The sequence below is a fragment of the Zalophus californianus genome, chromosome 7, assembly GCF_009762305.2.
Source record: "Zalophus californianus isolate mZalCal1 chromosome 7, mZalCal1.pri.v2, whole genome shotgun sequence".
Lineage (NCBI taxonomy): Eukaryota > Metazoa > Chordata > Mammalia > Carnivora > Otariidae > Zalophus > Zalophus californianus.
The window spans coordinates 119,576,705-119,592,815 of record NC_045601.1 but is presented as its reverse complement, the minus strand read 5'-3'; the positions used below and the strand labels follow the sequence as shown (position 1 = coordinate 119,592,815).

Sequence of the window (16,111 nt, the reverse complement as noted above, 5' to 3'; positions counted from 1 at the left end):
GGTGATAGACATTGGGGAGGGTATGTGCTATGGTGAGCACTGTGAATTGTGCAAGCCTCTTGAATCACAGATGTGTACCTCTGAAACAAATAATGCAATATATGTTAAGAAAAAAAAAAGAAGATAACAGGAGGAGAAGAATGAAGGGGGTAAATCGGAGGGGGAGACGAACCATGAGAGAGGATGGACCCTGAAAAACAAACTGAGGGTTCTAGAGGGGAGTGGGGTGGGGGGATGGGTTAGCCTGGTGATGGGTATTAAAGAGGGCACGTTCTGCGTGGAGCACTGGGTGTTATGCACAAACAATGAATCATGGAACACTACATCAAAACTAATGATGCAATGTATGGTGATTAACATAAGAATAAAAAAATTTTAAGGAAAAAAAATCGTGCACATGTGACCTTCTACAAGAAAGTAACCTACTATGAATAAGGATAAAACTCTCATAAACTGTTGGCAGAAGTACTGAATTTGGTTGGTATGCATTACTTTTAATTTGTAAACACTTTCACGTAGCAATTCTGCTTCTAGGAATTTATCCTAAACTCTGTTCGCAAACATAAAGACCTTCTTCTATCTTAATGAAAGCAGTTAATAACTCCCTAGGTAACCCCAAAACATAGTTGTTCCTTAATGTAGTCCAGTACTACCGCCTACCTACCACAAAGCACTTGCTTTTTCAGAACTACAAAGCTTACTAATTTAAGAACTCTAGTACTATTTTTAAAATGTTCTAGTAGTAATTAGCAGCTGTCAGCTCCCTATGCTCAATTCTCTCTGAGGCCAATTAACAGCACTAGGAGCCAAAGGCGGTTGGGGGAAGAGAAAAGGAGGAAATAAACATTATGCAGAGAAATCAAAAAGATCAGCATCATGCATTTTCTCATTCAATGTGGTTTCTCCTGGTGCATTTTTGTTAATCAGTGGGTATTAGAACCTAAAATTTTCTGGGCTGTTCCTACGTATGTCTTACTAGTTTCTCATATACTATTTTAGCACACTTTACAAATGTATCCCTTTTTTGAGGGTTCTGAGGAGTAAACATAGCATGCTATAGTATTTGTGTTTTTTTGTTTTTTGTTTTGTTTTGTTTTTTTGTTTTTTTTTTACCAGTTCAGATTCTTTGGAGGAAGAAAACCTGATACAGATTCACAGCAATATAGACATACAGTGGTGGGATCTGAATGATCTATAAATGATTTGTAGATATAGTCATCATCTGCTTATGAAAAATAGATGCTCCCTTATGTGTATTTTTAGCAATTATCTTAATGGTTAATTTCCTATGACATTAAAGTAATTTAAAATATATTGGGAGGGAGGAGCAAGATGGCAGAGGAGTAGGCCTAATTTTCATCTGGTCCCAGGAATTCAGCTAGATAGGGATCAAAACATTCTGAACACCTACGAACTCAACAGGAGATCAAAGAAAAGAATAGCAGCAACTCTCTGAACAGAAAAGAGACCACATTCTGGAAGGTAGGACATGCGGAGAAGTGAATCCGAGGCAATATTCAGGAAGATGGATGGCAGGGGAGGGGGCCTCTGTCACCCGCTTCTGGCAAGTGATACAGCAGCAGAGCACAAAATCAGAACTTAGAAGTCGGCTCTAGGGTGCCTGGGTGGCTCAGTTGTTAAGCGTCTGCCTTCAGCTCAGGTCATAATCCCAGCATCCTGGGATCAAGCCCCGCATCAGGCTCCTGCCCAGCAGGAAGGCTGCTTCTTCCTCTCCCACTCCCCCTGCTTGTGTTCCCTCTCTCGCTGTCTCTCTCTGTCAAATAAATAACTAAAATCTTTAAAAAAAAGAAAAGAAGAAGTCGGCTCCACAGAGGGATGTCATTCCAGTGGCTAAGCAGGGGGTAGAACCCTCATTGGGACAGTGTGGTCTCAGGACCCTCAGGGTCACAGAAAGACTGAGGGATGCCTGAGTGTGGCAGAGCTCCCACATATCAAAGGAGGGAAGCCAGCTGCAAAGATGGAGCTGAGTAGCAGGCTCTCAGCTTGGGGTTGCCATAAACTGATCCACAGCACAGTCAGGCCACTGCTCTTTGAGCAGGGACCCAACAAATGGCAGACCCAGGGAGACTCCCCTTCCTCCCCCAGGAGGAGTGGCGCGGGAGGGCACCACAGGGATCTGTTGGGTTTGGATACTCCACATGGGGTCATGAGCCAGAGCTAAAAACGCTCGGTCACAGGCCAGGTGAGCACGGAGTGCAGCCGGAGACCAGGGAGATGGGAGTGACTGACTGCTTTTCTCTGGGGCTCACTGAGGAGTGGGGCTCCGAGTTCTCGGGTCCACCAGGGCAGAGGTTGGGAGGCCACCATTTTCACTCCCATCCTCCAAAGCTGTACCAAAAGCTGTCTTTTTCTCTTTCTTTTTCTTTCGTTTTCTTCTTTTTTTTTTTTTTCTTTCCCTTCTCTTCCCCCAGTTTCAGGTCTTTTCTGATTTGTTTAGCATATATCCTTGTGGGGTCATTGTTACCCTGTTAGCATTTTGCCCTCTCATTCATCTATTCTCCTCTGGACAAAATGACAAGATGGAAAAAATCACCTCAAAAAAAAGAACAAGAGGCAGTACCGACTGCCAGGGACCTATAAATATGGACATTAGTAAGATGTTGGAACTAGAGTTCAGAATGATGATTTTAAAGATGCTAGCTGGGCTTGGAAAAAGCATGGAAGATATTAGAGAAACCCTCTCTGTAGAAATAAAATAACTAAAATATAACCAAGTAGAAATCAAAAGGCTATTAATGAGGTGCAATCAAAACTGGAGGCTCTAGGGCGCCTGGGTGGCTCAGTTGGTTGGACAACTGCCTTCGGCTCAGGTCATGATCCTAGAGTCCCAGGACCAAGTCCCACATCAGGCTCCCTGTTCACCAGAGAGTCTGCTTCTCCCTCTGACCCTCCCCCCTCTCATGCTCTCTCTATCTCATTCTCTCGTTCAAATAAATAAATAAATAAATAAATAAATAAAATTCATTAAAAAATGGAAGCTCTAACTGCTAGGATAAATGAGTCAGAAGAGACAATTAGTGATATAGAAAACCAAACGGTGGAAAATAAAGAAGCTGAGAAAAAGAGAGATAAACAACTACTGGTTCCCAAGGGCAGAATTCGAGAGATAAGCGATACCATAAGACGAAACAACATTAGAATAATCGGGATCCCAGAAGAAGAAGAGAGAGAGGGACAGAAGGTATATTGGAGCAAATTACAGCAGAGAACTTCCCTAATTTGGGGAAGGAAACAGGCATCAAAATCCAGGAGGCACAGAGAACCCCCCCCTCAAAATCGATAAAAATAGGTCAACACCCTGACATCTTATAGTAAAACTTACGAGTCTCAGAGACAAAGAGAAGATCCTGAAAGCAGCTCGGGACAAGAGATCTGTAAACTACAATGGTAGAAACATTAAATTGGCAACAGACCTATCCACAGAGACCTGGCAGGCCAGAAAGGATTGGCATGATATGTTCAGAGCACTAAATGAGAAAAATATGCAGCCAAGAATACTATATCCACCTAGGCTGTCATTGAAAATAGGAGAGATAAAAACCTTCCAGGACAAACAAAAACTAAAGGAATGTGCAAACACAAAACCAGCCCTACAAGAAATATTGAAGGGAGTCCTCTAAGCCAAGAGAGAGCCCAAAAGTAACATAGACCAGAATGGAACACAGACAATTTACAGTAACAGTCACCTTACAGGCAATACAGTGGCACTAAATTCATATCTTTCAATAGTTACCCTGAATGTAAATGGGCTCAATATCCCAATCAAAAGACACGGAGTATCATATTGGATAAAAAAACAAGACCCATCAATATGCTGTCTGCAAGAGACTCATTTTAGACCCAAAGACACCTCCACATTGAAAGTGAGGGGGTGGAAAACCATTTACCATGCTAATGGATACCAAAAGAAAGCTGGGTGGCAATCCTTATATCAGACAAATTAGATTTCAAACCAAAGACTGTAATAAGAGATGAGGAAGGACACTATATCCTACTTAAAGGGTCTACCCAACAAGATCTAAGAATTGTAAATATCTATGCCCCTAACATGGCAGCAGCCAATTATATAAGGCAATTAATAATAAAAGCAAAGAAACACATCAACAACAATACAATAATAGTAGGGGACTTTAACACCCCCCTGACTGAAATGGACAGATCATCTAAGCAAAAGATCAACAAGGAAATAAAGACTTTAAATGACACACTGGACCAAATGGACTTCACAGATATATTCAGAACATTCCATCCCAAAGCAACGGAATACACATTCTTCTCTAGTGCCCATGGAACATTCTCCAGAACTGATCACATCCTACGCCACAAATCAGGTCTCAGCTAGCACCAAAAGACTGGGATCATTCCCTGTGTATTTTCGGACCACAATGCTTTGAAACTAGAACTCCATCACAAGAGGAAAGTCGGAAAGAACTCAAATGCATGGAGGCTAAAGAGTATCCTACTAAAGAATGAATGGGTCAACCAGGAAATTAGAGAAGACTTTAAAAAATTCATGCAAACCAATGAAAATGAAACCACAACTGTTCAAAATCTTTGGGATGCAGCAAAGGTAGTCCGGAGAGGAAAGTATATAGCAATACAAGCCTTTCTCAAGAAACAAGAGAGGGCTCAAATACACAACATAACCCTACAACTAAAGGAGCTGGAGAAAGAACAGCAAATGAAGCCTAAACCCAGCAGGAGAGGAGAAATAATAAAGATCAGAGTAGAAATCAATGAAATAGAAACCAAAAGAATGGTAGAACAGATCAACGAAACTAGGAGCTGGTTCTTTGAAAGAATTAACAAGATTGATAAATCCCTGGCCAGACTTATCAAAAGAAAAGAGAAATGACCCAAATCAACAAAATCATGAATGAAAGAGGAGAGATCACAACCAATGCCAAAGAAATACAAACAATTCTAAGAACATATTATGAGCAACTATATGCCAGCAAATTAGATTATCTGGAAGAAATGGATGCATTCCTAGAGATGTATGAACTACCAAAATTGAACCAGGAAGAAAGAGAAAACTTGAACAGACCTATAACCACTAAGGAAATTGAAGCAGTCATCAAAAATCTCCCAACAAACAAAAGCCCAGGGCCAGATGGCTTCCCAGGGGAATTCTACCAAACATTTAAAGAAGAATTAATACCTATCCTTCTGAAACTGTTCCAAAAAATAGAAATGGAAGGAAAACTTCCAAACTTGTTTTATGGGGTCACCATTACCTTGATCCCCAAACCAGACAAAGACCCCATCAAAAAGGAGAATTACAGACCAACATCCTTGATGAACATGGATGCAAAAATTCTCACCAAAATACTAGCCAATAGGATCCAACAACATTAAAAGGATTATTCACCATGACCAAGTAGGATTGATCCCTGGGCTGCAAGACTGATTCAACATCTACAAATCAATCAATGTGATACAATATATTAGTAAAAGAAAGACCAAGAACCACAGGATCCTCTCAATAGATGCAGAAAAAGCATTTGACAAAGTACAGCATCCTTTCTTGAGCAAAACTCTTCAGATTACAGGGACAGAGGGTACATACCTCAATATCATAAAAGCCATCTATGAAAAACCCACAGTGAATATCATTCTCAATGGGGAAAAACTGAGAGCTTTCCCCCTAAGGTCAGGAACGCGGCAGGGATGTCCACTATCACCACAGCTATTCAACATAGTATTAGAAGTCCTAGCCACAGCAATCAGACAACAAAAAGAAATAAAAGGCATCCGAATCGGCAAAGGCGAAGTCAAACTCTCACTCCTTGCAGATAATATGATACTTTATGTGGAAAACCCGATACTTTATGTGGAAAACCCAAGAGACTCCACCCCAAAACTGCTAGAACTCATACAGGAATTCAATAATGTGGCAGGATATAAAATCAATGCACAGAAATCAGTGGCATTCCTATACACCAACACCAAGACAGAAGAAAGAGAAATTAAAGAGTTGATCCCATTTACAATTGCATCCAAAACCGTAAGATTCCTAGGAATAAATCTAACCAAAGAGGCAAAGGATCTGTACTCAGAAAACTATAAAATACTCATGAAAGAAATTGAGCAAGACACAAAGAAATGGAAAAACGTTCCGCGCTCATGGACTGGAAGAACAAATATTGTGAAGATGTCAGTGCTACCTAGAGCAATCTACACATTTAATGCAATCCCTATCAAAATACCATCCACTTTTTTCAAAGAAATGGACCAAATAAATCCTAAAATTTGTATGGAACCAGAAAAGACCCCGAATACCCAGAGGAATGTTGAAAAAGAAAAGCAAAGCTGGCGGCATCACAATTCCGGACTTCCAGCTCTATTACAAAGCTGTCATCATCAAGACAGTATGGTACTGGCACAAAAACAGACACATAGATCAATGGAACCGAATAGAGAGCCCAGAAATGGACCCTCAACTCTATGGTCAACTAATCTTCGACAAAGCAGGAACGAATGTCCAATGGAAAAAAGACAGTCTCTTCAACAAATGGTGTTGGGAAAATTGGACAGCCACATGCAGAAGAATGAAACTGGACCATTTCCTTACACCACACGCAAAAATAGATTCAAAATGGTTGAAAGACCTAAATGTGAGATAGGAGTCCATCAAAATCCTAGAGGAGAACACAGGCAGCAACGTCTTCAACCTCAGGTGCAGCAACTTATTCCTAGAAACGTCACCAAAGGCCCTTGGAAGCCAGGGCAAAAATGAACTACTGGGACTTCATCAAGATAAAAAGCTTTTGCACAGCAAAAGAAACAGTCCACAAAACCAAAAGACAACCGACAGAATGGGAGAAGATATTTGCAAATGACATATCAGATAAAGGGCTAGTATCCAAAATCTATAAAGAACTTATCAAACTCAACATCCAAAGAACAAATGATCCAATCAAGAAATGGGCAGAAGACATAAACAGACATTTTCCCAAAGAAGACATCCAAATGGCCAACAGACACATTAAAAAGCACTCAACATCGCTCGGCATCAGGGAAATCCAAATCAACCTCAATGAGATACCACCTCATACCAGTCAGAATGGCTAAAATTAACAAGTCAGGAAACAACAGATGTTGGCGGGGATGCGGAGAAAGGGGAACCATCCTACACTGTTGGTGGGAATGCAAGCTGGTGCAGCCACTCTGAAAAACGATATGGAGGTTCCTCAAAAAGTTGAAAATAGAGCTCTCCTATGACCCAGCAATTACAGTACTGGGTATTTACCCCATAGATACAAATGTAGTGATCCGAAGGGGTACGTGTACCCCGATGTTTATAGCAGCAATGTCCACAGTAGCCAAACTATGGAAAGAGCCACGACGTCCATCGACAGATGAATGGAAAAGAAGATGTGGTGTATATATATACAATGGACTATTATGCAGCCATCAAAAGGAATGAACTCTTGCCATTTGCAATGATGTGGATGGAACTGGAGGGTATTATGCTGAGCGAAATAAGTCAATCAGAGAAAGACATGTGTCATATGATCTTACTGATATGAGGAATTCTTAATCTCAGGAAACAAACTGAGGGTTGCTGGAGTGGAGGGGGGTGGTAGGGATGGGGTGGCTGGGTGATGGACATTGGGGAGGGTATGTGCTATGGTGAGTGCTGTGAATTGTGTAAGACTGTTGAATCACAGACCTGTACCTCTGAAACAAATAATACATTATATGTTAAAAAAAGAAGAAGATAGTAGCAAGGGAAGCATGAAGGGGGGGAAATTGGACGGGGAGACAAACCATGAGAGACTATGGACTCTGAGAAACAAACTGAGGGTTCTAGAGGGGAGGAGGGTGGGGGGATGGGTTAGCCTGGTGATGGGTATTAAAAATGAATCATGGAACACTACATCAAAAACTAATGATGTAATATATGGTGATTAACATAACATAATAAAATAAAATAAAATAACAAAAAAAATAAAGTAAAATATATTGGGGAAAAAAAAGAGATTTTTTTTACAGTCAATTTGAACCTGAACTCAAATTTAAGGAGCAACCGACAAACAGATAGGAATGTGTTCTTGCTTTTCTAGGAGGGAGGAAGTTCAGATGCCTATGAGTCTAGGAGGGAGGAACTTCAGATGCCTATGAGGAGGGTTGGCTCTCTCCAGTCTTGCAAGTTTCCTAAGTCTACTGCATCCTATTAAGTATGCACATATCCACTGGTTGAGCGGTTGGGCACAAGTATGAGGGCCCAGCAAGGGGCCTGGACAAAAGTGGTGGCCATGTCCAGATCAGACTGGGTGTAAACTGAGTCGATACCTTGACTCAATCATGCTTGATTCCACCTTTGGTGGAAGCAGCCCAAAATGTCCATCAGCAGATGAAAGGAAAAATAAAAATAAAAATAATATGTATACATATAGCCTTAAAGAGGAAATAAATTCTGACACATACTACCACATGAATCCATATTATGATCAGTCAAATAAGCCAGACACCAAAGGACAAACACTGCATGAAAGACTCCACTCATGTGAAGTACCTAAAGCAGTCAAATCCACAGAAACAGAAAGTGGAATGGTGTTTTCTAGGCACTGGGGGAGAGGGACTAGTTAGTGTTTAATGGGCACAGAGTTTCAGTTTGGATGACGAAAGAGTTCCAGAGATGGATTTGCACAGCAATGTACTTAATGTGACCTCAAGTGTTCGCTTAAAAATGGCATAAGTGGCACATTTTATATTATGCATATTTCACCACATTAATAAGAAAAGGTAACTCACCTTTGAAGTTGCCGATGTATAGGCCAGGCAGGATCTAGGGGAGAGACACAGATCAGATGTCAGTGTTACAGACCTGACGCTGACAGTGTTTTGCACACAAAGGCTGGGCCCTCACCAGAGCACTGGGAGCACATCCCAGGCCTGTTGCCTGCCACACCCACTTCCCAGCACCTTCCCAGATAGCTAGCACAGATGACCCGACATCCTTGTCTCCAGGGCTCTGGCCTGCCTATGGCCACTAGAAAGCCTGATCAAATAGCCTGTGAATGGCTGCACGATGGTGTCCCCATCAGCTCATGGGCCTTTAAAGACCAGAATTCCCCCAACAGATCTACATGCAAGCCCTTCGGTGGTCCTTGGCATTCTGAGAGTCTAGTCCCAAACCCAAGGGCCTCCAGCCTTCCACATCTCCTGCCTACCCTTCCCCCTTGACTCCTCCTTTTCTCACAACAATGTGAACATCCCCCACTTATCTCAGAACTCCAGTAAACCTCCCTTTGCTGAGGCCTTTGTGCATACTGTTCCCATGTCCAGCAGCTATTTTCCTACTCTCCTCATCCTTCAGATTCTAGCTCTGACTCATACCCTGGAGGGGCCTGTCCTGAGCCCAGAATCTGGGGTAGATGCTAGCTTCAGCATCCACAGTCCTCAGTACTCCCCGTGTAGTGATATATCACAGGGGTATTGCTAGGTGAAGGTCTGTCTTCTCTGCCAGAATGGAAAGCTCTTTGGACAGCAAACACATCCTGTCACTCACTGCTGCATACCCAGCTCCTGGCCCAGGGCTTCACTCATGATTACTACTCAATAAAGAGTTACTAAATGAATGAATGAACTGTCCAAACGTGCAAGTTAGTAAGAATATATAGTTGCTCCAAAATGTCTACTTTACTAAGGCAGTGATTCTCAAACAAGACAATCCATCAGAATCACCAGAATCTGTTAAAAATTCAGATTTCTGAACAAGCCCCAGCCCCAGCCCCTATATAGAATGATTCAGTAGAAAGATCTGAGATAAGAACCAGGGACTGGGTTTTTCACAAGCAACCCCCCACTTTGCAAAATACAAAGCTAATTCTTGTCCTGCCACTACTTTGTATGAAGAGTCTTAAATCTTTGCTTTGGGAGTTACATCACCTGACATGATTTCCAAGTGCATAGAGCATACTGGCCACTGCAGACCCCTGGTGCCCTGGCGACACCCTCCTGTCAGTACTACCATCTCACATCCCACTCAGCTTCATCTGCTTCACACTCCCTATTTTTTATCCATTCCCACCAAGAAAGCTGAAAGTGACATGTAGTAACATTCTTCATGTGTGCAGATTTCTTTGAGCATCTTCCTGACAACCAGCTGCCTTGCTAAAAATTGATGGCATCTGTTCAAGTCACTGCAGGGGGAATGCGTTGTGGCACTGTGAAGGCAGTCTGCTGGAGCTCAGTAATACTAGGTCTAGGGCTAGCTTCTGTGCCGGGGTGGGGAGGTTGCCAAGCTGAGGGACAACAGAACATAGAGACCAAACGGGGACACTTGTGAGAAGGAAAAGAGACTCCCTTAATAATTACAGTTGACCCTTGAACAATGAGGGGGTGGGGCATCAACTCCCCACACAGCTGAGAATCCATGAATAACTTCTGACTTCCCAAAAACTTAACTACTAATCGCCTACTGTTGACCGGGAGCCTTACCAATAAATAGTCTATTAACGCATATTTTGCATGCTATACATATTATATACTATATTCTTACAATTAAGTAAGCTAAAGGAAAGAAACTTTTATTAAGAAAATAATAAGGAAAAGGAAATACATTTAGAGTACTGTAACAAAGTCCTTGCATAAGTGGACCCGCGTAGTTCAAACCTGTGTTGTTCAAAGGTCATCTGTCCTTCAGGACAGCAGGCAAGGCCCAAAAGTGAGCAGGGTATGGAAATGTGTGATCACCCTGGCTCACTGAATACTCAGGGAGGGAAAATTAGTTTGGAGTGCCCCATGGGATTGAGAAGTCAGTTATATCCATGGCTGAAGTCATAGCACTGAGGTAAGCCGGGTTAGCTCTGTAACTAGGAACATGTGAAACAGTATCTCAGAGGAAAACACCAGCATCCACTGCCCAGGAGCAAAAACATTTGACAGGTCTTTCTTGAAACAGAATCAGTCTTTGGGATTCTCCTGGGAGGAAGGGTGGAGTAAATACTATATCGTTCCTGTTTTAAAATATAAGAACAATACAAGTTCATCGCGTAGATGGATCAAACTGATATCCTCTGGCAGCTCTTGGCTGCATTGAGCTTTTTCATGTGCAATCTCCCATTCTCCAGGGTCTCTCCTATCTTTATCAGGAGGCAACATTAGATACTAAAGGGCATAGTCATCACGTGGCTCTCTTGGCTGACAGTAACAGCGACTTCCTCCTTAATCAAACTTGATTCAGGCTCCTTTGAGCCTTCTTCTTGACTAGGCCTCATCTGTGGCCTGCCAGTTTTAGCAAAGAATCCTGCTAAGCCCGTTTATCAAGAATCCTCCCATTCTTGATATCCAATCAAGCTCATCTTCCTCTACCCTTGATATCTAATCAAGTTCTTTTCAGTAATTTTCCCTCTTTCCCTCACCTTGCCTATTGGCTATAAATCCCCACTTGCTCCTGTTGTATTGGGAGTTGAGTTTCTCACTTGCACTAGTATCTCCTCCTATTGCAATAGTGTCAAATAAAGGCTTCCTCGCTATTTTTAGTAAGAATAATTTTTCTTTTATAACATTGACCACAAATGGCTCCAGATTCGTATAACTGACAGTTATAATGAACCCCAAAATCACAGAACGTGTAACAGTAGATGAATGGTTTACTGATTCCTGTCACAGGTGGACTTCATGCTGGGCACTCAGGATACAGGTGTGATGGAGAGAGAGGGCCCTGCCAAAGGCCTACTACTTCCCTTGTGGAGCTTCTTGCCTAGGGAAGGAGGAGGTGACTTAACCACTCTGGGATCCCCAAGGATTTGCAGAAGGCAGCCACACTTAAGGGACCTACAATTCAAGAGCAGTGGGTCAGGAAAGAGGGAAGGACAGGCAGAGGAGCAATGGAAACCACGAGGGCAGAGAAAGAAGGCCAATCTCTACCAGGAGAGAGCATGAGGGAGGCAGAGACACAGCAGGGAAGAACAGGAGGAGGCTGTGGTCCAGGCTGTGGACGAGGCTGAATGCAGCAGACACAGGCAGCCATGGAAGGCTTTCAGGGCTCTATCTAAATTAAGTAACACTAAGATGATTAAGATGTGTGGGGCCATTAGAAAGATATTTTCATATGTTTTTATTTAATATATCTTGGAAGTGCCATGATAAAAATAGAGGAAAGGTAAATTTGTGTATGCAGCCAATGTCTTCATTATCATATTACCTACATAAGGGGAACACTGGGGACTGGTGGGAAGGGTCCAAGGAGGGCCACTTCTCTATTTCTCTTTGCACTTTTCTATATGGTTTGGATGTTCCAATTGTGTGCATGCATTACTTCAATTTACTTTTTTTCAAGTTAAGAGGGGTTATTTAGGGAAAAGATTATGGCCCAGTTTTTCTTTTCCTTTTTGCACTTCTACTATTTTCTCTACCAAAATAAAATAATAGGTTTCATATTATTTTTTAAATAAAATAAAGCAAGGACATGAGATTAGATCACCTCTGTGCCCTCCTGCTCTACAACCATGGTTTTATGATTCCTAAATCCATCCTTTAGAAGCCAACTCCAGTCAGGGCTATCTAAAACAGAACATTATCTTCCCACCCCCATTATCAATTCCTCAAGTTTCCTGATGATGTCACCTTCTCCCAGTCCCCCAGAATGAAAACCTGGACCCCACTCCCACCATGGCACTTCTCCACCCCCGCACCCTCCCTAGTGCTTCTCTCTGCCCAGTGAGTTACAAAGTCCTAGCACAGTCCTGACTCCTTGGCCCATAGACAGAGCCTCAGTTCATGCATGGGCTAGAGCAGTCTCCACTGAACTAACTTCACTGCCCCAACCAATTAGTTTTCTAATGTCATATTCTCACTGGGTCATTTTCTAGATGATGTTGAGTGGCAAACACTTTCCCAAGAAAAATGAAAGCCAAAACTGAAATTCAACTGAAAATTTCAACGTGGCTTCCACAGGATGGCTCCAACTTACCCCTGAAGGACTTCCCCCATTTCTCTCCAATCTGCAGCCAAGCCAAGTAACCCCCAGTTTCCCAATACCCCTTACTGGTCCTACCTTGCAGTATCACATTTCTTTGCTCTCGTCGCCCTTGGCTATACTAAAAAATTATAAACCCTGCCAGGCTGGGGGAGCAAGATGGTGGAGGAGTAGGAGACCTGGATTTCGTCTGGTCCCAGGAATTCAGCTGGATGGGGATCAAACCATTCTGAATACCTACGAACTCAATGGGAGATAGAATAGCAACAACTCTCTGAACAGAAAAGCGACTGCTTTCTGTAAAGTAGGATGTGTGGAAAAGTGAATCCGAGGTAATATTTGGGAGGATAGATGGCGGGGAGGGGGCCTCTGTCAGCCATTACCGGCAAGTGATACAGCAGCGGAGCACAAAATCGGAACTTTTAGAAGTCGGCTCTACTGAAGGACATCGCCCAAGTGACTAAGGGGGGGGCGGAACCCTCACTGGGACAGTGTGGTCTCAAGAACCTCAGGGTCACAAGAAGACCGGGGGTGCCTGAGTGCGGCAGAGCTCCCAGGAATCAGAGTGGGGAAGCCGGCTGCAGAGACGGAGCCGAGGTGCGGGCTCTCAGCTTGGGGTTGCCATAAAACATGATCCGCGGCACAGTCAGGCCACTGCTCTTCCAGCAGGGACTCAACAAGCGGCAGATCCGGGGAGAATCCCTTCCTCCCCTTGGGGGGAACGGCGCGGGAGCACACCGCAGGGATCTGCTGGGTTTGGAGACTCCACACTGAGTCATGTGCCAGAGATAGAAACGCTCGGTCACAGGCCAGGTGAGCACCGAGTGCGGCCGGAGACGGGGGAGATGGGAGTGATTGACTGCTTTTCTCTGGGGGTGCACTGAGGAGCGGGGCCCTGAGTTCTCGGCTCCTCTGGGGCAGAGATTGGGAGGCCGCCGTTTTCACTCTCATCCTCCAAAGCTGTACGGAAAGCTTGCAGGGAACAAAAGCTCCCGAAGGCAAACCCGAGCAGATTACTTAGCCAGGACCTGGCAAGGGCAGGGCAATTCCACCTCCCGCAAAGACATTTGGGAACCACAGCAACAGACCCCTCCCAAGAAGATCTGCAAGAACAACAAGCCAAGACCAAATTTATGGATCAATGAGAAGGGCAGAACTCCAGCGCTAGGGTAACACTGCACATAGAATTCATGGCTTTTTCCCATGATTCTTTAGTCTTTCAAAGTTAATTTTTTTAACTTTTTTTTAACTTTTTTCCCTTTTTCAACCAAAATTATCAATCCCTTTTTTTAAAAAATCCTTTTTTTATTTTTCATTTTTAGAGTCATATTCTAGCCCTTCATAGTAGTTACCCTTATTTTTGGTATATAGATATATATAGATATAACTATATATATATAGATATATAGAAATATATCTATATATAGATATATAAGTTGTTCTCTCTTTTAAAATTTTGGGATACAGTTTCTTCTAACAGATCAAAATATACTCTAAATCCCTAGAGTATGGCTTTGTTCTAGTCTCCTGCCTGATTACATTCTCTCCCTTTTTTTTATTCCTCTTCTTTTTTATTTCAACCAACTTCTTATCTTATCAATTCCTTTTACAAAATCTTTTATAATTTTCATATTTACAGTCATATTCCATCCCTTCATCGTATGAACCCTTATTTTTGTACATATATAAGTTTTTTGTTCTTTAAAATTTTAGGAGGCACTTTGTTCTAACACACCAAAATACGCCCAAAATCTAATGTGTGGCACTGATCTATGCACCAGCCTGACCATATTTGATCCTATTCTGTTTTCTTTGTTTTGTTTTGTTTTTGTTTGTTTGTTATCTTTTTCTTTTTCTTTTTCTTTCTTTCCCTTTCTTTTCCCCCAGTTTCAGGTCTTTTTTGATTTGTTTAGTGTATATTTTCTGGGGATATTGTTACCCTGTTAGCATTCTGTTCTCTCATTCATCTATTCTCCTCTGGACAAAATGACAAGATGGAAAAAATCACATCAACAAAAAGAACAAGAGACAGTACCGACTGCCAGGGACCTAATCAATAGACATTAATAAGATGTCGGAACTAGAGTTCAGAATGATGATTTTAAAGATACTAGCTGGGCTTGGAAAAAGCATGGAAGTTATCAGAGAAACCCTTTCTGGAGAAATAAAAGAACTAAAATCTAATCAAGTTGAAATCAAAAAGGCAATGCACCTCAAGAATGAAGTGCAATCAAAAATGGAGGCTTTAACTACTAGGATAAACGAGGCAGAAGAGAGAATTAGTGATATAGGAGACCAAATGATGGAAAATAAAGAAGCTGAGAAAAAGATTAACAACTACTGGATCATGAGGGCAGAATTCAAGAGATAAGCGATACCATAAGACGAAACAATATTAGAATAACTGGGATCCCAGAAGAAGAAGAAAGAGAGAGAGAGGCAGAAGGTATACTGGAGCAAAATATAGCAGAGACCTTCCCTAATTTGGGGAAGGAAACAGGCATCAAAATCCAGGAGGCACACAGAACCCCTCTCAAAATCAATAAAAATAGGTCAACACCCCGACAACTAATAGTAAAACTTATGAGCCTCAGAGGCAAAGAGAAGATCCTGAAAGCAGCTCGGGACAAGAGATCTGTAACCTACAGTGGTAGAAACATTAGATTGGCAACAGACCTATCCACAGAGACCTGGCAGGCCAGAAAGGACTGGCATGATATATTCAGAGCACTAAATGAGAAAAATATGCAGCCAAGAATACTATATCCAGCTACGCTGTCATTGAAAATAGAAGGAGAGATAAAAAGCTTCCAGGACAAACAAAAACTGAAGGAATTAGCAAACATGAAACCAGCTCTACAAGAAATATTGAAAGGGGTCCTCTAAGCAAAGAGAGAGCCTAAAAGGAACATAGACAGAAAGGAACACAGACAATTTACGGTAACAGTCACCTTACAGGCAATACAATGACACTAAATTTGTATCTTTCAATACTTACCCTGAATGTAAATGGGCTAAGTGCCCCAATCAAAAGACACAGGCTAACAGATTGGATAAAAAAACAAGACCCATCGATATGCTGTCTGCAAGAGACTGATTTTAGACCCAAAGACACCCCCAGATAGAAAGTGAGAGGGTGGAAATCCATTTACCATACTA

General features: G+C 42.3%; 1 protein-coding gene across 6 annotated transcripts in view; it reads right to left on the bottom strand.

Annotated features, from left to right (window-relative positions):
• DUSP22 (dual specificity phosphatase 22) overlaps positions 1-16,111 on the bottom strand; it is an 83,383-nt gene that overhangs the window by 53,884 nt on the left and 13,388 nt on the right. For all 6 annotated transcript variants that reach the window (XM_027602451.2, XM_027602450.2, XM_027602456.2 and 3 more), the window contains one exon: positions 8,782-8,815. Coding sequence is in view for 3 of the 6 variants with exons in the window: in XM_027602450.2 (XP_027458251.1) it covers positions 8,782-8,815 (34 nt within the window). In the remaining 3 variants the exon portion in view is untranslated. Of the gene's footprint in view, positions 1-8,781; positions 8,816-16,111 lie in introns of those variants that run through there.